This window comes from Acromyrmex echinatior, chromosome 19, assembly GCF_024713525.1.
Source record: "Acromyrmex echinatior isolate Ae372 chromosome 19, ASM2471352v2, whole genome shotgun sequence".
Classification (NCBI taxonomy): domain Eukaryota; kingdom Metazoa; phylum Arthropoda; class Insecta; order Hymenoptera; family Formicidae; genus Acromyrmex; species Acromyrmex echinatior.
In genome coordinates this window covers 7,399,781-7,422,199 of record NC_141870.1, presented here as the reverse complement: position 1 = coordinate 7,422,199, position 22,419 = coordinate 7,399,781, and the positions used below count along the sequence as shown (strand labels likewise).

The following is a 22,419-nucleotide window of genomic DNA, read 5'->3' as shown; positions in this document are numbered from 1 at the left end:
TGTATTTGAAGAGACATTAGCGAGACAACTGTTTCCCTCGTGAAAAGCTGGTTCTTTCGGTTTCTTCTCATCCGCTTGCTTGGTCTCATCCTTGCTCGACAAGTTTCTACACATCAGCAGGCAATGTCCTTTGCTGCACCAAGGGCATTTTATTTTGTTACGGCATCTTTTATAGTTATGCCCTACTTTTAGACAATTGAAACAGCCCTGCTTGTCTTTTACAGCTTGGATTCTCTTCTCTAAGTCCATACTTCTGGCCGTTCCACAACTCAAGCTGTCATGATTAGCTCCATAAAATATACATTGCTGTGGCTTTGCTTCTTTCGCCGATAGTAAGCTAGACGCTGTCGCTATCTCTGGATCTCGTTCACTCTTTGATTTCCTTTTATTTTTGTCCTTTGTCATCTGGAAATCGTTGCTCTCGAAGCATGTTTTTGCCATTTGAATACGTTCCTCGCTCTCGACTTCTCTTCCTAGAAAAGTCATTAGACTAGTAAGACGATCTTTTGCAGTAATAATTACAACAGTAACAGACGCGTCAGAATGAGGAATTAATTGAATCCTTGTTCGTTGCCATGTACGTAAAGTCTCTTCAGGCAGTGAGGATTCTACTAAAGGAAGCAACATTGCTGCGCACATTTCTGTTGTCACGCCTAAAGTTTCAAGTGCTCGTATAATGTGTCTCTAATTTATCATACCAGGTGTACAAGTATGAAATGCGGATTTTTTTTCAAAAAAAAACACGTTAAATTCGGAAGAATGATAAAAAGTAATTTATTCAAAGTATGCTCCATCGCTACTTATACATTTTTCCCATCTTTCGGATAATTTGTGGATACCACGCCAGTAAAAATCTTCCCCTTTTCCCTTAAACCATTCATCAAGCCATTTTTTCATATCTTCGTACGAACCAAAGCGCTGCTCAGCAAGTGCGTGACCCATCGATGCTATAATTATCGATGATAATTTTCATGTTGGAAGGTATGATAGCAGCATGTTTCTTATACTGTGACGCTCCTGAGATGCATGTCCGCACGCGATCCAGCGGTTCAGCCGTCGACTGTTGAGCGGTTGTAAAGGAAAAATAGGCAGCACCTCAGAAATTGGCTCGAAATGTGTAACTAGTTCTGAGCACACTAAAGTACACATATAATTTCTATAATTTTATAAAAATATATTTGGAGTAATATGTTGTCATTAATAACGTTATTTATTTAAAAAAAAAATTAAAAAAAAAAGGATAAAGCAGGATTGAACATAGGATCCTCAACATTCTCACACCTATCGCCCGAGACCACGCTGAGTTTTTACAAACCGCCTCTATGAACGTGGTACATAAAATACACGGAAAATCGTAAACTATATCTCGTTAACTATCACGTTTTGAAATCATTTTTGCTATTATATATTAATGAGAAAGGTATATGATTAACTCTTTCACTAATATCATGTGAGACTCGTGGTAAAGAAATCGAGCCAAACATAAACAATATGTTCCAGGCTGTTAATTATGGCACGCGCCATCGTAACTTAAATCATAGGGCAAAGGATTAATATAATTTAATAAAAATTAAGTATTGTCTAGAATGTCTCTTTCCTTCTTATGATACACGCCAAGCGGTCGAGATCGTCGAGAAAATATTTTCGGTCGCTAGAAACAAGCGACCACAGAGAGAAGGACAGAGACAGATGACTCATTGTTTTGCTAGCGGGCCCAGTTCGGCGTGTCCGCGCGGAAACTCACAATCGGATTACAATCGGAGCTTCTATCCGTTTGTTTTTTCTCTGTCTCACTCTATCGAAATAACAAAAATTGAAAGAATTTTAAATCACGAACACGGTTGCCAGTTCTCCGTTTTTTTTTTGACAGACTTCGGTTTCTTGGACTAATATTCAATACTCCAGCAGATGTGAAAATTTCCAATTTTTGTCGAATTAAAATTCTTTCATTTTCTTTTTATTAAATTATATTAATCATATATCTTTCTCATTAACGTAGCAAAAATGCAAATGCAAAAATGATTTCAAAACGTAAACATTGATGAGATATACAATAGTTTACGACTTTCCATACACTATATGTATCGCGTTCGTCGAGATGATCTGCAAGAACGCGTGGTCTCGGGCGTTGGGTGCAAGATCAGAATATTGGAGATCTTATGTTCGATTCTGCTTTTTCCTTTTTTAATTTTTATTTAATAAATAACATTTTATTTATTAAATTTTATTAATAAACATATTACTCCAAATATACTTTTTATAAAATTTCAAAAATTATATACGTATACTTCAATGTGCTCGAAATTAGTTGCGCATTTCGAGCTGATTTCTGAAATGCTGCCTACTTTTCCTTCACAATCGCTCGACGCTTGACGGCCGAACTGCTCACGCGTGGACGTGTATCTCAAAAGTGTCATAGTATAAGAAACATGCTGCGACCATACCTTCCAGCAAATTGTCATGAAAATATTTTCCTTCCTACATAATATTGTATTTTCTTAATAATGGTGATTGAACATCATATTAATAACTTAATGCATTTTACTAAATGTAATGTACTTTTAAAATATTACTTTATTATTTTTATGATACATTCAGGTTCAAAGAGTTACTGATCACGTTTTTATGCCACAGAATGTAATATAAAATTTTACTTTACCGCATCATACATCTGGTCATCTATTTGTACTTTTTTTTAGTGGAATAAACCTGGAGAATACATTTAAATGACGTATCAATAATAGAATGATATTAAATATATCGGCTAACGATTTCAGTTTGATTGATTTAATTTCTCCTCTTTTAGCTTTCGTTCAAGATAATTTGTTGTCATTTTTGTCTTTCGTAATAAAAAATCTTCTATTGGGTATCATCTAAAAAGTATCCGCGGTACTTTATCACTAGATATATGACCATCAACACACATCTAGTGACAAAAAACCGCGGATACTTTTTAGATGACTCAATATTTCAATATTATTGTTGAATTGGCGCCAGTGTTGCAAATATGGAACCGCTGATAGCACTATAAACTTATTGGTTGCATTCAGCAAACTCAACTGTTGCGGAGCGTATAACGTGAACGCTCGCTGCTATTGGTGTATTCTTTTAGATCATCCAATAGTAGCGAGCATTCACTGGTCCGTCTGGGGGTCGATTGTGTACCTCGAAATGAGGTGAAAATTACAAAAGTGAACAAATTTACTAAAATATTCATAACTTAATTGGTCAATAATTTTTCATCTCATTTCAAGATACACAATCGACCCCCTGAACGCCCCTGAAATCCGTAACTATTTTAAATTCATTGATTGGCCATAGGATAGAGAGATCTGACAACTTCTCTTTCTTACAGCCAATCAATAGGCTTGAAAAAAATGCCTTGTCGTACGATAAATATAATATTAGCCTCTTTTAGAGTTCTAGATAATAGAGAGGCGTCAAGTGCGATCGATAATCGAAATTATCGATTATCGCCGCCATTTTCATTGATCGTGAAGCAATCAAGACCAACCAGAAATATGTGTATGCATATATGTAGTATTACCTGTATTACATATATGTCAAAATGTCGAAGTAAGGTTAGGCTCCTCTTGAAAACTAAATTCTACAGTAAATAATACAGTCAACGTGATGTACAAATGTTTTAAAGCGGTTTTTGAGTAATCAATTCGTAAAATTCTTTCTTCTAATCGATCAAACGTTTCAAAGCATTTATAGTGAAACTTTGACCGCAACCTAACTCCACCATAGTGTAAAAGAAAATGACGCTGAACACATGATTTAGCTAACCAATCAGATCATTTTCTCACCTGACGCCTCTCTATTATCTAGAACTCTCTCTTTGTTGTTAGTCTATGGACGCGATCAGCGCCACCAATCAGCCTGACAACTTGGCAAGTGGCCTGTTGATGGCGTACTGCCATCAGAATTTGTAACACTGATTGGCGCTCTTGTCAACACCGCGCCCGGGATGAACCGCATCCCCCGCACTCTCCTTGCTACGCCAATCGTTCATTCCTTTTGTATAATACGATATATAATTTTGCTTTCCTGCCAAGCCACATTAGAGTATTTGATTCTTGTTTTTGTAGAATAGGCTGGGGAAAACCACATTAAAAACAAAAAAAATGCATTTTACAATAGTATCTCACGGATATTGTGGAAAGTTATTATCGAAATGTACGTTGTCATAATTATGTATTTATTGTGTCGCTTTTTCACGGCATGGTTCGCGGATTCACAAAGGACTGCGGAAGATGAGATCAGACAACCTTGTAGTTTTTTAAAAATATTTAGCTTTACACTCAACACTAATGTTTATTTTATTACAATTCTTCTTAGCACTATTCGCGTCACGGTAGAGACTACTATACTTATGTTTAAACGACAGGCAAAGTAAGTTTCATTTAAATTTTTGACCAAAGACTGCGTCCGCAGTCGCGCTTATATTCTATATTTTTTGGGTCATCCTTGAGCGTTCCGTGCTGGTCCGTCAGCGTTCCGCGTATTGAACGAGGACAGCTTCCGCACAACTTCTGAGTCCGCATTTCTTAAATTTACAGTTTATATTCGCTCAAGGTCTTTTATATTAATTATTTAAAAGTAACTTTGAGTATATTTAATAAATTGGTTTTGACAATTATTTATTTAATCGTTTATATTTCTTGCACGTTCGTGGCGTAATTGTTACTTGTGCAATTAGCACTCGTGACATCCCTCCCTCCTTGAAGAAAGGAAACAAGGACGTTAACAAGGAAGTTAAGGAAACGAGTTTCCTTAACTCTCTCTATTGTCTTACAGAATTTTTCGATATACAATTTTTCTTATACTCGTTTTTTAATATTAATATAAAGAGAATGAGAAAAGGACTAAAAATGACGGATGCGAATACTCATATTATAGTGCCTTAGTTTTTGGGCCGTCCTCTCTCATATGTTTCTCTGATCATAAGTTGAGTTCAGAATAAAAAAAAATTAAAATAAAAAAAGAATTTTTCAAAATTTAAAGAAGAAACATAGAAAAAGCTTAAAAAACTGTTTTCTTTTTTAAAATATACTCTCGACTGCTATCAAAAGTTAATTACAATATAGACGGAAATCTTAAAAAACAAATTTAAATAAAAAAATTTTTTTAATAAAAAATATATATAATTAAAAGTAAAATTAAAAAAATATAATTTTAAAATTCAAAAATGGAAACTAATAAGACAAGTAACTCAAAAAATAAAAAATTTTTTAAAAATGAAAATTAAAAATAAAAAATTATCTTTAAAACATAAAAATATTTTTGCACGAGAATAGAAATTCACATATACATACACATATGTAGCTTTTAAAAGTATGAAATAAAAAAATTAAAAAATTTTCAAATTAAAATTTTGTTGGAGAATGATTATTCGTTAGATTTCATTTTTGATAGTATTAATGAACAATTAAAAAATATTATTAATTTTAAAAGAAAAAAACAGGATAATATCGCGGCGGCTTCTTGATTTACTGTTCATTATGTTCCAATGTTTTCATGAGAAATTCAATAGATTAAACATCGAGGATATTAAAATATCATTTTACTATTAATAAATTGCGTGAAATTCAACAAGATACATAAGGTACCCCTTCCCCCCCTTCCACGAAAAGAAATCTAATGTAGTGTACAAGATCTGTTGCAAAGATTGTGATGCGAGCTATGTTGGACAAACAGGAAGACAACTGAAGACGAGAATAGCTGAGCACAGGAATTATATTCGGTGGAATACAACTATACATTCGGTCATAACTGACCACCAATTGGAAAAGGACGACGAGTTCGATTGGGAAAATATTGCAATTTTGGATGAGGAACCCTAATACAGAAAGAGATTGGTATCAGAGATGCTACACATCAGGAGACAAACACGTGGTCTCAACCTATATAGACCTATATACCTAGATAGACTTGGAGTGGCTTCTCAAGGCCTACTTTCCATTTGTAGACAGACTATAAATATCGGAGCGTTGTTATTGCCAGCTAATCAGTATACATTCTTTGTCACATTAAGATTAAATAAAATATAAAAAAAATAAAAAAAAATAAAATTATAAAAAATTCAGTTTTTGTTTTGATATTCGCCTGGACTACAATTTATATCAGTTTTTTCCCTTCTTTTTTCTTTTTCTTTACTATTAACATTTTAGGTGTATTAAAAGTTATTCATTAATTTTAACATAATTTACACTGATTCGTTGAATGGTCAAAGACTGATTTTTGACTCAACCGTTTTTGACTCAAGTGTTTGCAATATGGTGAATTTTTTATTTAGTAAGCTACCTTCTATTATTTTACAATAAATCGTTTTTTTTTGCTTCTAACAAATTTACCTTTTAATAATTTTAATACATTTTAGATTGTTATTAGAGTTCGTTTTTATATTATAGTTTCCGTTAACAGATGGAGGTGGGCTACTGAAATGAATTAGTAAAAAATTTTTTCGTAATTACAATATCATATTGTCTCAGGATGGCTCAAAAATGAGCCGAAACATGTATGCGAATTAATTATTATTAAAGTTGTTTTGTTATCCGTATTAGTTTGCACAAGAATTACCGTGTTTGACTCGTATTATTCTATTATATCCAACCATTTTAAAAATTAAATATTAAATAAACACATTTTAAAGGCAAAAAATAGTTCTTTTAAAATTTAAAAGCTTTTGAAAGCTTAAAAAAGATTCAAATAATATTAATTATAAAGATTTAATATAATAAACCATAAACATTATGGACGCGTATATAACAGAGAAAAGGAAGGTACAAAAGCGTGCACATGCAACAAAAGATAAAGTGTAAAAAAATATTTTTCAATTTATGCTACATTAATTTAAAATTATTAAAAAGCAATCAGGAGATGCCATTAAATCTTTATAATTAATATTATTTGTATCTTTTTTAAGTTTCCAATTTAAAAAACTCTTTTTTGCCTTTAAAATGTTTTTATTTATTATAATATTTAATTTCTAATTTTTATTTTTGCTTGTTCTATTTCATACTTTTAAAAGCAACACATATGTATGTGTATGTATATGAATTTCTATGTCTCAAAAACATTTTATATTTTAAAGAATTTAATTTTTTATTTTTAATTTTTATTTAAAAAAAATTTTTCACTTTTTAAGTTGCTTGTCTTCATAAGTTTTCGTTTTTGAGTTTTTGAAATTATATTTCTTTATTTTATTTTTAATTATATACATTTTTAATTTAAAATTTTTAAAAATTTTTAAAAATTTCTTTTTAAAATTTTAATTCTTAAATTTCTTTTTTTTTTTGTAAAATTTCCGTCTATATTAAAACTAATTTCTGGTAGCAGTTGGGAGTTTGGGGAAAAAAACAGATTTTTAAGCTTTTTTTAAATTTTTTTCTTTAAATATTTTAAAATTCCTTTTTTAATTTTAATTTTTTTTAATTTACGCTTTCAATTAAAAAAATGTTTTTCTTTGAAAATGTTTTTATTTAATATTTTTTACATTATATTTTTAATTCTAATTTTTTTTAAACTTTTTTTGTTTCATTTTAATTAAAAAAATTTTTTTTTTAATTATTTAAAAAATGATGTTGGTGCTGCTACGGTGGCTTTCGTCTATTACACGAAAAAGGCCGCCATGGGCTTTCTCAGGTTTCTCTCTGTTCGAGCCCATGTTTCAATAGGTACAGTCAACGCGATGCTGTAAACGCCTAAAGGTGTCATGTCAATTTTCATGCAGTAAGTTTCGCTGGCGAAGACCCCTCCTTCTCCACTTCGTCGAAAACAAAACCAGCGTTGAAACGCTTTTTGCTGAAACCCCGTATCTTTTTCATGGAACGAAGCGTCACTGGCGATATTCTCACTACTGCCCCGTGAATGAAGAAGGTTTCGAAAGTTTTGAATTTGAATAAAAAAGTTTGAGTAAAAATGTGAATATACAGAGTGTTCTAGAATAAGTCAAATATTTCGTGTACTGATAGATTGGCCTAAACTGAGTCGAAAGGTCCTCTATCATTTTAAATATTCTTTTATTTATTTTTTTTAATGGACTGAGGAAGACTAATAAATAAAGTCGAAACGTTTCTTATATATTATTTTTTAACTAAATGAGTCTATAATAAACCGTTTTACATTTTTGACCTAATTTTTTGCTCTTAAATTGACCTTTCTATTACTGTTATTTTCTTCTACCATTTCGCAATTTTCGTAATAATTTAACAAGATATTAGTTATTAGGTATACAAATAAGTTTTAAAACGTTTTTTATGTAACGTATAATTTAAACTTAGAATTCAAATATTTTCGCGCTCTTTTGATATGTAGTGGCGCTTAATGTGTACTATTAAAAAACATAATTGACTTAACAAAATTGAAAACTTAACCTTAAAATTAAATGGTTTTAAAATGGCGAGCGACAAGCAATTTATTCGATACTGTATTCGATACGAATTTCATCAAGGAAAAAGCGCTGCTAAAGCATGTGAATCAATATGTTCTGTTCTTGGAGTCAATGTTGTATTCAAAAGTACGTGTGAGTTTTGGTTTAGGCGATTTAAAGAGGATGATTTTGATGTTAGCGATAGAGAACGTAGTGGTGCTCCTCAGAAGGTTACAAACAATGAATTGCAAGATCAAAACTCATGTCAAACACAAAACGAACTTGCATAGCAACTTGGAGTAACTCAATAAGATATTTCAATTCGTTTACGGCAGATGGGAAAGATTTTGAGGAAGGAAAGTGGGTATCGCATGCATTAAGTGAAAAAAACAAAAATGATCATCTTGAGAAATGTTTGAATCTGTACAATAAACAGCATAGAAAATCTTTCTTGTGGAAAATCATGAAAAGTGGATTTTTTACGATAATCCTAAAAAGAGAAAACATTATGTGGATCCAGAACAACCACTACCTCAACGCCAAAACGCAACATCCACAGCAGCAAAGTTATGCTATGCATCTGTGGTGGGACATGAAGGGTGTACTATATTATGAACTGTTCCATCCGAATGAAACGGTTAACAATGATCGCTACAATCAATAATTGATCCGTTTAAATCAAGAAATCGAACGAAATCGTCCATTTACTGGCAAAGGAAAACGTCCTGTGAAATTGCTTCATGACAGGTAGGCCTCATGTTGGTAAACCTGTAAAGGAAATGTTGCTAGCTCTTGGTTGGGAAATTCTGCCGCACCCGTATAGCCCAGACATAGCCCCTTCTGATTATCATTTATTCTGGTCAATGCAAAACGCTTTGTCTGGTGCACAATCTTTCGAGCATTTGAAGAAGTGCGAAAATGAGTGGATAATTTTATCGCATCGAAACCTTCTTCGCTTCTGGAATTCGCAGCTGCCCGAAAGATGGCTAAAGGTCATAGATAATGATGGAGATTATTTTGATAATTAAGTGTGTTTTCGTTTCTAAATAAATAAATATTAAATTTCATTAAAAACTCTTTAAAACTTATTTGTACACCTAACACTAAAAATCGCCAAATATTGGCAATCTTCTAAAAATTTTTTACTTAAGTACTGTCAACTTTTAGAAAAACAGCAAGCGACAAAAATTGTTCATTCTCTTCTCAAAGAGTTTTGAGAATTTTTTCAGAATTTCTTAGTACATTTTTTTATGTTATGTCGTTAAAAATAGTTACCAATAAGAAAATGCAGTACTGAAAAGTTAATAAAAAATTCTGAAAAATTCTTAGAGCTCTATGAAAAGAAAATAAACAATTTTTGTCTTGCTATTGTTCTAAAGGTGATAGTACTTCAGTAAAAAATGATTGAAAATTAATAATTATTATAGAAAACAAAGAACATAAAAAACTACAGCACAGAAAATTAATATTCGACGATTTTTGGTAATTAATATCTTGTAATCTTTAGTAATTAATATTGTAACTATTCTGAAAATTGCAAATAAAATCATAAAGGACTTTTTGAATTAATATTTAATCCGCTCTATCAGCACAAAATATTTGGCTGTCATTTTGTATGTAATCCTATGTAATCCTATATAAATATGTATAAATACACATATATTAGGTGTTGGAATTAATTCGTAGCGTTTTTTAATGAAAGAATGTTATTTATTTCACATGAGCATTAAAAAATATATTAATGAAAGTACTTCCCATCACTTGTAAAACGCTACGAATTAATTCCAACACCTAATAATTATATATGAAATATGTCCATATATATTTATATATTCTTCTCTCTTTTATAAAATTACTGTTTAATATAAGAAAAATAATTTAATAATGAAAAAATGTCAAAAATAATTAAAAAAACAATTTTCGCGTTGTTTGTTTTAGAACAAATCAAGTTTAGAGAAATGCAAAAAAAATTATTTATACATAATTATGTATAATGTTACATGTGATTATATCAGTTTTTTATATTTGTCCAAACTTGATTTCTTCTAAAACAAATAATGCGAAAATTATCCTTTTGATTATTCTTCATATCTTATTATTATTATTATTATTAATTTTGTTACACTAAAAAGTAATTTTACAAAAAAAAGAAACATGTATGGACATTTATAAACACATTTCATATATAATTAGATATATGTATATATTTATGAATATTTATTTACATGTTTATATATATGTTTATACATATTTATATACATATATTCGTGTATGAAAAATTTTTTACCGGGTCGTTTGATAGTTAATACATTTTATTTGTATCAAATTGTTGAAAACATATTATTGCGATAAAAAAGACTACTGCAGACAAAGAGATATATTGTAAATAACGAATACCTAAATTACAGTTTAAACGTACAATTTTAATTGTAGAACTAGAGATTAAAAGACGACATATAGCTGCAGCAGCTGCTGTTACATTATATATGGAAAATAAAAACGGCAATATACTAAAAAAAAGTATTAAGATAGCGCCTATCTTCGAAAATTGCAATGACAGCGCAGTTTTTACTTTGCATCAATTCCGACATTAGAATTAGAAGATCTTCATTTTCATAATATTTATATTATTTTGAATAATATAAGTAATAATATAGTAATAATAATAATAATATAATAATAATAATAATAATATTGGGTCATCTAAAAAGTATCCGCGGTTTTTTGTCACTAGATGTGTGTTGATGGTTTATCTAGTGACAAAGTACCGCGGATACTTTTTAGATGACCTAATATTAAGGAAAGCAGAGATAGCAGGTTAAGCTTCGCTGCGTTCCTTCGCTCATAGTTCGACAGTAGTGGTCTGGTTTCCACCGAGTTTCCACCTACAGTCGAGTATTCTCCTGTTACAGTCGAACGACAGGAGAATGCTCAACTGTAGTTGGTTGGTTCTTACATTCTGATTTGGTTTAAATCCTCGTGGAAACTAGGCCAATGTTGAACTATGAGCGAAGCTTCGCTCACTATGCATTTTCACTCGAACGGAGTGGGGATTTTCGCTCGAACGGAGTGGGGATTTTCGCCAGCGAAACTTGCTATATGAAATGGCACTTTAATTTTTTGACAATTGCAGTATTTCGAGGCTAAAGCTACAAAAAAGAGGATTTTTTTGAAGTCATTGTTAATCAATGTCGACTATTTTACCATTATTTTTTACATCATATGATAAATTAAGAAGTGGAACTGATATTTAAAGTGTACAATTCCAAGTTATAACATAACCTGTACGAACTGATGATTGATGTATGTAAATACGCATTATAAATACTACAGTTAATCAATATCCATATTTCTCTGTAGAATATTTTTTGAATCAAAATGATCATGAATTAGTTCACAATATTTAAGTCGGCTAATTGGGCAATATATAAAATTTGAGTTGTTACTTCTAGATGTATATGTGTTAAAAAACGTGGAAACACTAAATAGTTTTGAAAAGTCTTGTTGTTTCTGCTTAGAAATATGTTTGCTCATATTCGACAGAAACTATTGTTTAATACGGTAATCAAGTATGGTAAACAGAAAAAATATAGTATATCAGCTATCAGCGAAGTTAAAAGTGAAACCAAAGATGTAGAACCGATATATCCATCCATTGAAAATATAAGCTTTAAAGCCAAGTGCAAAAGGAAAAGACAAGCTTGGCATGAGAAAATCAAGAGCTTAGAAACTGTAGAGGAGAAGCTATTCAAGATTAATATGCCACGTTATTATGGCTGGAAGTCACTAATCCTAAAGGAACATGTTATACCATATAATTCTTTGTCACATGCGCAATATTTTACAAGAACACATATTGTCAAGGAATTTGGTCTACCAGCATATTATAATACTGTAATTTCTACCGAACAATTAGATAGAATAGTACAATCAATCAAGAGTGACATAGAGGATAACATAATTTTTGAATATTGCATCAGAAGGTAGATATTTCTATGAATTGAATATTCTTTTCTTCATAATGTAATATATAAACTATAAACTATAATTAATTATCTGATTATTCACTGTTAATTAATATATATGTCTTATTTTAATATTTGAAAATTTTTCTTTTTAATATATAATAATTATAATATTGCAGAAGAGAGCATGAAATAAAAGCAGATAAATTTCCATTGGATGAAAACATTAAGGCTTCAGACAGGAAAATAAACATGGAAAAAATTATATCTAAAGCATTAATTCACAGAATTAATAGAACAATGCTGATACACCTTACCTCTGAAAATCCACATTTATTACATACCGAAGTTGATTTTGAACCAAGATTAGAAGCATCTTGGTTTATGGGTGGTTTAAACCCCCCTAATTTTGTAAGGAATTTCAGAAAATCTGTTAAATTTCTGAAGGAATTTGTTGATGACTCAGTAAATTTGCCTGTTCAATATTTTGGTCAACCTGTCGTACATTTGAGACATAAGCATCCTCTGCGACAGATCATTCCCTTAAGCGATTGTGAAAATTCAGCTTTGGAAGTACCTACATTCAAATTGAATCCCAAGGTATTAACTTATACTCTTGAAAAAAAACATTTAACTAATATACCTGGATTTTGGCCTGGCGATGAAAATGAATTCGGATTTTTATCATATCATAATTGCACGTACTTGCAAACAAGGCCAGAAAAATATAATGATACATCTGCAGCACTCACAATACAGGCTGTATTAGCATCTTACAGCTGGTTATTGTCACAAGCCTGTTATCAAGGTACTTTTATAGTTTAAAGTTATAATTAATAAATAGTAATAAGACTCTGTACGTATAAAATAATGACGTATTAAAGTTATAGTTTAGATATTAATTTGAATTTCGAGTTTTACACATCTGTAAAATTTCAGGTTTCTCTACTTTTAATGATATTACGTATCCATTAACTACTCAGACGATTATAACAAATGGACAATGGTGGTCATTTTTCGTTTATCAACTTAATACTACTTTAGTGCATTCTGAATACGCGGATGAAAATTTAAAGCGCAACATATGTTGGATTACAGAACCAATAAAATTATTTGATAAAATAGAAAATGATAAAGTTCATGGTTTAAATGAAGAAGTTCTCAAAACTTTAATTAAGTTTTACATGAATATTCCCGAAGAAAGAGTAGGCGTAAATTTAAAACCATATTTAGGAAAATCCGTGAAAGTAATAGCAGACATAGAACATGATGAAAGAAGAAATTGGCTCGAAAAACAGTATAAGCATCTAGTGGCTAACAGGCCGAGGCACAGGTAAAATAACATTAAAGTTATTTTAATAATTATATTTTAATAATAATTATACCCTTTTTACTATATTTTTAATGTTAATTGATATATAGTAAAAGGTAATTATATTTATATTTATTAATTTGTTATATCTTTTTTTAGACGAATACCGGAAATATATGATTGGCAAAAAATCTATATTATTAGACATAAAACCCGTCCAATGGATAAGAAACGAGAACCTTGGGAATTTGGCATTAAAATGTACAAACGTACATTAGATGATCATCAACCGGCTTATATACCAAGACGTTTACGAGCAAATCCCAAAAAGAGAAATAGAGGACGATGGGCAAAAACATATTATCCATAATTAGAAATACAAATAATTATTATATTGAATTAAATATAATAGCGATTGTATAAAAGACAATTATTAATTTTTATTGTAATGTATACAATACCATACAATATACTTCATAATATTAACAACATATAATCTTTATTCCTTTGTGAAAAGTTCATACAATGTGTGGAACAATGTTAAAGTTTTATGATTTTGACTTTTCTACATTATTCTTGCGCCAAATACAACAATGTATTGAAAGACTTGGCAGGTAAGCATACATTTACTACGTTATTTTTATTCTTATTTTTTATTGTTATAGTGGAAGGAGTGTAAGCTCTGCAAACAAAAATTCCAAATTATATATTAGGTCATTTAAAAAATATCCGCAGTTTTTTGTTCAATTTTTGAATTAAAAAACCGCGGATACTTTTTAAATGACCCAATATTTTAAGATTAAAATCTATTAAATTATTAAAAAATAATTATAGTAATTTAAAATAAAGTAAAATAAGTAAAAAAGATTTAAAAAATTAAAAAATTAATAAATAAAAAAATATAAAAAAGATTGTCATACATTTTCTTGAAAAATTTTGTTACATATATAGAGTGCTTTCTAGCAAGGATCTAATCAGACACAGTGTAACACAGTGAATCATTATATCTTTGTTGTTTGTTCTACGTTAAACAAAGATGAAACGATTCACTATGTTACACAGTATCTGATTGTGTCCTTGCTGGAAAGCAGTCATAATATGACTGCTATAAATAATTAATGTGACGGTATAAAATATTTTCTACTAACTTGTTAACAGCCACGACAGTAATACAATTTTCGGGCGTCAAAAACGCTATTGTTTTAATGTTTGGATTGTCTTCAAGACCCGTAGATAAAATCCTGTAAGAATTACGCGGCACAAATTGGCTGAAGTGAGAAATTGCGTAAAACATAGGCTGCTTGTAGAATTCGTCTGTTTGCGGCATTACGATGATTGGTGAATCCACATAATTTTTTGCCCAGTTTGGTGCTCCATACTCATCGAGTGCCATATTCCAATCTATCCATCCAACCATCCAATGTGATAAATTCTAGAAATATAATTTGTAAATCTTATTAATATTATACATAATTCAAAGTACTTTTATTACATATATGATTTATATTACTTTTATCTTTTATATAATGAAAATATCTCATGCTGTAATAAAATTTCTTAATACCATAAAACGGATTAACCAAATAATATATACTTTTCTGATTAAACTTCAGTGCCTTCAAAAGTTTTTTTGTCATACATTTATAATTAAACGTAATTCTTATTTCGTAATTAAATTGGAAATGTTCTTTATATTAGGCAGATAAAATTAAAAACTAAATAAACGCGTTTGGAATAGATTAATATTATCAAATAATATTAAATACGTATACAAACCTCGATTATATTTAAGGCATATTTTTGTCCTCGTTTCCATGATCCTAATATTACTTTTTCTTTGTTAAAGGGACTGCTACCTATATGAGACGAAAATTTCACGAATTTTTTTTTGTAGATTTTTTAAAGAAAGATTCGCATGCGCAGAAGTATATTTTTAATTATTATAGTATGATCTATGTTCTATATAATTAATTATACATACCGGTGCATGCTTCGGACATCAGTATAAACTTGTCTGGATATTTATCATGCAATTGAGACAGTCTAATCGGTGAAAATATTTCATCAGCGTACCAATGGACCGCAGTGCCAGAGAACAGTTCTTTAGTTTTTGGATACTCAAACATCAACTCGGTAAACCACGGGATTTCGAAGCGTTGATCGTCCATCGCTATGTAGAGAGGATTATATCCAGCATTAGTCAAAGTCGGAGCTAAATGTTTCACGGTCCAAACCGCAGAAGTGTTAGGCGTCCAACCCATGGAATTGAAAGTGAAGAATGGTATAAATCCATTTAATGGTTCATTGCCAGGTGTTATGCCCCATATATTTATACCACGTTCCTTATATGCGTCAAAGAACTTTACGATATAATCAGCGTAAAGTTGATAATATTCAGATTTTAAAATACCTATCGAGAATATCATATATTACAATATCTCATATTTAATTATTCTAGCACTTAGTACTTATTTAGACAACAAAAAGTATCTAAAAGTATCTCAGATCATAAGATGTTTTTTTGCGTCTAAAAGATGACTTAAGGATATCTTATGTCACAATTTTGGACTTTTTGTTGTTTGGGTATCTATAAATAATAATATAAAGCAAAATATAATAGCTTCTACAAATAATTTGAGTGAAAGAGAGAGTGAGAGAGAGAGAGAGAGAGAGAGAGACGAAAATATTGAATTAAATTAAATTTATTTTGGAAATAAAAACGTCTTTTTTTTGTAACATTGATAACATTAATGATATTGTTGTAAAGATTTTTTTTAAAGAGAAATGTTATCAAAATATTTACAGAGAATGAAGTAAGACAGACCGCGAAATAAAATAGATCAGTTATTATCTTTTGTTTTGGATTTAAAAAAGAATTAAAAATTAAATTGTAGAGTTTATTTATAATTTATGCTATATCGTTTCATTCATACAAATATGAATCCTGTTCTTATTAAGTTGAATGAAACTCTTAATTTTTTCACTATTAATTTATAAAACGAAAACTTGATTTTTTTCACTATTCAATACGTATACATATAATGTATGTAAATCTTTGCGTTCTTGGATACTTGATAACAATAATCTAAAATGACTGCAGATCCTTATGTTTAGTGCTTTTGTTAATAAATAAAGATTTTATTAATAAATACTACTATTTGCTTTCTAAATATGACTGACTCAAAGCTAATATCTTTTTTAGCGTTTCTTAACTGTTGAAAAATATTTTTAAAATTATTTCAATTGATTGTACATTTTGATACTATTTTTACGAAATAAAACACCGAAAAATTTTATGCATTTAAACATTAAAGCGATATTTGCTAAAATTATCGTTAAAAAATACTTTAGAAACAAAATGTAAAGTTTTGATTTTAAATTAATCAGTTTCTGTATCATTTACTCTATCTCTGCCTGTTTTACGTATATACATATATACATATATAATATTATAATAGACTTTTGTCTATAAGTAATTAATCTTTTCAAAATTTTAATAAAGTATAAATTTTCGTAAATTTTTTAAATTCAATATTTTAGTCGTATAATAAACACTTTAAAGCTTTCCGGTGTAAATTTTTTCCTGGTTAATGCAGGATATTGTCTCATCTAATATTTCTTTACCCCAAGTTATACTTTTAGAACTTTTCATCCACGCAGGCGCGCTCCATGCAGTCGTTAAGATTCTAAATTCATCTGGATTAGACATAATTTTTTTGATATTATGTAGATATTTGATTTTGTAATCATCTTCCTCCACAAGTCCGAAATGACTTAACATAAGATCATCGGGTACGTCGTCGTATGTATATGGTCTCATTGAGAAATCGGTACCTGCGATAGGTATACGAGTAAATGTGTATCCGATACCCTTGGAACCAAAATACGACCTAGAAATAACTATATATGAGAGGTTATCATCGAAACGGATGAAATCCAGTTAGATAAATTTATGACAATTTTATAAGAACTGATATATTGATAAATCATTTTATCCAAAGAATTGCTATGTTTCAAATTTTAACAATTAATGCACTGCTCGATAATATAACATAAGAAGTATTTATCTTTTACTAAAGAATCTTAATTTATGCTTTTAATTCGTTTCTATTCTATCAGCTGATGAGATAATGAAATTCCGTTATTACCAAGAATAGAATTAATATGCTCTACTTGAAAAATTATTCTGTAACTACTTATAGAATTATATTTATTAATTAATGTATATACATATATGATTAATAATTGGAAAAAGCTTTTGCTTATTTTTTATTAGAAGTCTATTAGAATTTTCTTACTAATTCTAATTGGGATTCATATTTTAATTGAATTTTAATTGAATTTCGTATATTAATTATATTACTTGAATTGTTCTCAGAAATCGTTTTAAGAAATATTAATAGTAGAAGAGAATTTAAGAATTTTAAGCACGATCGTATATGTGAATACATATAAATACGAAAAAAACCAAAAACAATCAAATTTTGATGTTTCAAATAATACATTATATATTCTTATATTAAATTAATTTATTTCAGATATGACTGAGAGCTGAAACATTTTCGGTTTCAACACAATCATTCTGAAACGCTAATAAACTCCCCTAAATTAGAATAGACAGAAAGAAAGTAAGAAACTTATTGTGGAAAATTACAGGATCCTGGCTGAGATAATATTTTCCGCAATAAGTTTCTTATTTTCTTTCTGTCTATTCTAATTTAGGAGAGTTTATTAGCGTTTCAGAATGATTGTGTTGAAACTGAAAGTTTTTCAGCTCTGTCATATCTGAAATAAATTAATTTAATATAAGAATATATAATGTATTATTTGAAACATCCAAATTTGATCGTTTTTTGTTTTCTTTATCGTGTTTTAAGAAATTTAATTGGCTTTATATAACAGAAAAAATATAGGGCAGAATAAATTTTAATAATATTAATATAAACTATAATTAAAACTATATAAATAAATTGATTAGTTTTTGGGACTCATTATTCTTCAATCAAAATTGTATTATTCAAGGGACAATTTGGAGTCGGCACTGTAAACGATGCGCAATATTCTATTATAATTTTAAAACTAATAATTCAGGATTACACCGTACGTTTCAGCTATCTATTTTAGTCATCCTCAGCAGATATACTTCAAAATTTCCGTAGAAACAATATAATGTTTATGCAATGTTAATATCTATGTAACTTTGCAATGTTACAATAACAATAATTATATTAGGACTCTCGAATTTTAAAAAGATATAATAGGCTAATGAGAGGCAGCAACGATAAACGGCGCAATTATTTAGTGAACAACCAATACTCAGATATTGGATTGATATCTTCTTCATTTTGAACGTTTCGACTCTCTTTGGAGTCCTCCTCAGTAAGAATGATACAAGTATTGTATAATTAGCTCATATGTCCATAATGCCTAAGTCACTCGCAAATTGAGAAAAATGCAGCGTTGTTAATCTGACATTTTTTTTAAAAACAAATCTTATTATATTTATCTTTTTGTATTGTTTGCAATGTTAATCATTCAGCAAATATGTGGATGTTCTATTTTAAATAATGCATTAAATTTCTCGAAAACTATGATAGATACGGAAAATATTTCAAACAAAAGTTGTATGGTTCGGAGAGGGTACCATTGATTTGACCTTGGGAGGCATTGTCAAGGTCAGATCAAGATCACATCGATTTTTTTTTATGGAACACCCTATTTTTGATGGCAGAATCTAACAGCTAGTATTAAAAACTTTTCAAAACACTGTAATAAAGTCATTTTTAATTACGTACTTTTCGAGTTATAAGATTTGAAAGTTACAGCACCGCTGGCATTAGCATTCAAGATGTCCGACCAACAGCTAAAACTTTTTGAATGTTGTCCGAGATAATGTCTTGGATAACATTAAGATCAAAGGAGATTATTCCTCTTATTTTTATTTTTACACTAAAAATTCATTTTTACGTAAAAATAAAAATGAGATAACCTCCTTGGCTTTGATTTTGATAAGTGAAATCCAAGACATGATCCCGAACAGCATTCAAAAAGTTTTAGCCGTTGATTGGACACCTTGGATAATACTAATATCAGCGATACTGTAACTTTCACGCATCATAACTCAAAGTTATTATTATAACAAAATTATTATTATAACAAAACTCGAAACTTTCGGAATACTCCTGACGATCAATTCATGTAAAAAAGTGGCTAGGTTGTACAATGGATTATCTATTGATGAAATAATGATACGAAAAGGGCAATCGTTATGTATGTACTTTAGGTAACGCATATGCTCTTGGTAATAAACCATCACTGCAATGTAATTTTTTATACGTTCTCTGAAGTATATAATTTAAACTTATTAAGTTAACTTATAAAACAAAAAAATTTGTAAGAGAACTAGAATATTATATTTACAATGGCTGATAAATGTAATATAACTGTAGCGTTAGACAAAAACAAGTACATTAATAAAGTTAAAGAAATGTTACAAGATGCCAAAACATATCTGAGAATCGATCAAAACTCCAACGAACATAATTACAAACAAATTGAAAAAGTTACTTGAGATGGAAAAAATCAGACTATATATCTCAGAGTACATACAAAAATTACATTGCAGTAACGGTTTATTACCAAGAGCATACGCGTTACTTAAAGTACATAAGGATGATTTCCTTTTCGTGTCATTATTTCATCAATAGATAGTCCATTGTACAACCTAGTCACATTTTTACATGAATTGATCGTTAGAAGTATTCGAATTTTGTTAACAGTTTCAAATTGGTCAACAAATTAAAAGACACCAGAATCGACCCAGATTATGTTTCAGTCTCATTAGACATGTCTTTATTCTCCAACATTCCTTTTGCTTTAGTCATAGCGACTATTGACAAGAGATGAAACTACAGCAATATTCCTAAAAAAGATTTTTAGAGGCAATAAGAATGAATTTTAGATTCGACGTTTTTTTCTTTTGGTGATCAATTCTGCAAACAAAAATTTGGATCTTCAGTGGGATCCCCTTTATCCCTAGTGGCAACGGACTTAGTCATGCAACATGCAAGAGTTGGAGATTCGATTGTTAAGCAGTATAAATTTCAGGATACAATTTTATTATAGATAACATCCTTCTATACATCTCCTCAACTGAAATTAACAATATATTAGATATTTTCAATGCATATCATACAAGACTACAGTTCACTTTGGAAGAGGAGAGTGATAAAATAAATTTTTTAGACACTACTGTTATGATAGATGAAGGCAGAATTAAATTTGATTGATATCAGAAATTAACATTTTCAGGAAGATTTCTGAATTTTTACTCTCAACATCCGACGTCTCAAAAAAGGGAACAATTTTAGATCTGGTGGACATTTTTTCTTTCGCATCCGGAATTTCATGAAAAAAATATGAATTTCATATTTTTTGTTAATATATTAACAGAAAATGATTATTCCATGGAATTTATCATGAAAACGATGAAAAATAGAATAGAATATCTTATAAAAAAAACTAGTCTGCAAATAAAAATGAATAAAAAACCTGACAATGTGACAATAAAAAAATTAATGATTCAGCATTCCATACGTACAGGGCATTTCCGAAAGATTCATGAACATTATCAATAATAGTGTAAATAGAATTTCATTTTTTAACAAATTAAGTAGATTCATCAGAGTACATAAAGATTCGTTGTCAAATTTACAAAAGAGAAACGTTGTATATAAAATCAAGGATTGTAAGGATTGCGATGCATGCTATGTGGGATAAACAGAGAAAAAACTAAAAACTAGAGTATATGAACATCAAAAACACATAGAATACTCTCTCTCACTCGGTTATCACAGAACACAGGTTGCATCACAGTTATGAATTTAATTCAACAATGTGTTAGACGTTGAGAGTTATTATAACAAACGTATTATATCTGAAATGATACATATTAAACAACAATCTAATGATCTCAATTTGCAAAACGACACCGAAGGTTTATATCGCACTTACATTGACATTCTGAACAAAATCTAAATCAGCCTTTATATTATTTTTATTGTCATTTCCATTTGTCATTGTTGATCTATGGTCCTACTCTTTGTCACGTGAAATATTTTTGCTCATTGTATGTCTGATCTTGTAAGATAACTGACGAGTAAATTTCTTTAAATATTTTAATAACTGACGATTCTATTCAGATATTTTATCATTGTAGTAGTTCACAGGCAATGAGCAGAAAAAAGAAAAATTTTTTTTTAGTTTGCTGTTCAACGTTATTTAATAAATAAAATCTGTACAGATAGAAAATGTTTCCGAGAAATGTTTCCAATGAGCCGGGTAACTTAGTCGAACAGCATAGCCATTTTCTGCATCTCTATAAAGTTTGTACACTACTGAACCAGAAATATAATTAACATTGCAAAGCTACATAGACATGTAACAATATTGTATAAGCATTATTTCATTTCTGATAGTTTTTTTTAAGCATCTGCGCTGAATAATCAACACTACAAAGTTACATAGACGTTAACAATATTACATAAGCATTATATTGTTTCTGCAGTAATTTTTAAGTATATCTGCTGAAGATAGTTAAAATAATCGAAACGTATAGGAAAGTTATGTAATAATTTTTTGAAAATTTTTGTAATCCTAAATAATTAAAGTTTTAAAATTATTATAATAGAATATTGCGCATCGTTTACAGCGCCAAATCGTCCTTAATTAATACGAATGATTTAATAATATTAAGTGTAGTAAAA

The 22,419-nt window shown here is 29.5% G+C and overlaps 2 protein-coding genes across 8 annotated transcripts in view; one reads left to right on the top strand and one right to left on the bottom strand.

The window, feature by feature from the left end:
* The first annotated feature begins 11,394 nt into the window (after window positions 1-11,394).
* mRpS30 (mitochondrial ribosomal protein S30) lies at window positions 11,395-14,150 on the top strand. Its single transcript, XM_011065747.2, has 5 exons — window positions 11,395-11,680; window positions 11,830-12,360; window positions 12,522-13,150; window positions 13,282-13,675; window positions 13,814-14,150. Exons 2-5 carry the CDS (start codon window positions 11,900-11,902, stop codon window positions 14,022-14,024), a joined length of 1,695 nt encoding a protein of 564 aa, XP_011064049.1. The 5' UTR covers window positions 11,395-11,680; window positions 11,830-11,899; the 3' UTR covers window positions 14,025-14,150.
* LOC105151815 (lysosomal acid glucosylceramidase) overlaps window positions 14,070-22,419 on the bottom strand; it is a 29,133-nt gene continuing 20,783 nt past the window's right edge. For all 7 annotated transcript variants that reach the window (XM_011065745.2, XM_011065743.2, XM_011065742.2 and 4 more), the window contains 5 exons: window positions 17,279-17,544; window positions 15,636-16,064; window positions 15,431-15,510; window positions 14,803-15,086; window positions 14,070-14,336 (listed from right to left, as the gene is read on the bottom strand). In XM_011065745.2, the coding sequence (XP_011064047.1) occupies window positions 14,225-14,336; window positions 14,803-15,086; window positions 15,431-15,510; window positions 15,636-16,064; window positions 17,279-17,544 (1,171 nt within the window). In that variant the 3' untranslated portion in view covers window positions 14,070-14,224. The remainder of the gene's footprint in view (window positions 14,337-14,802; window positions 15,087-15,430; window positions 15,511-15,635; window positions 16,065-17,278; window positions 17,545-22,419) is intronic.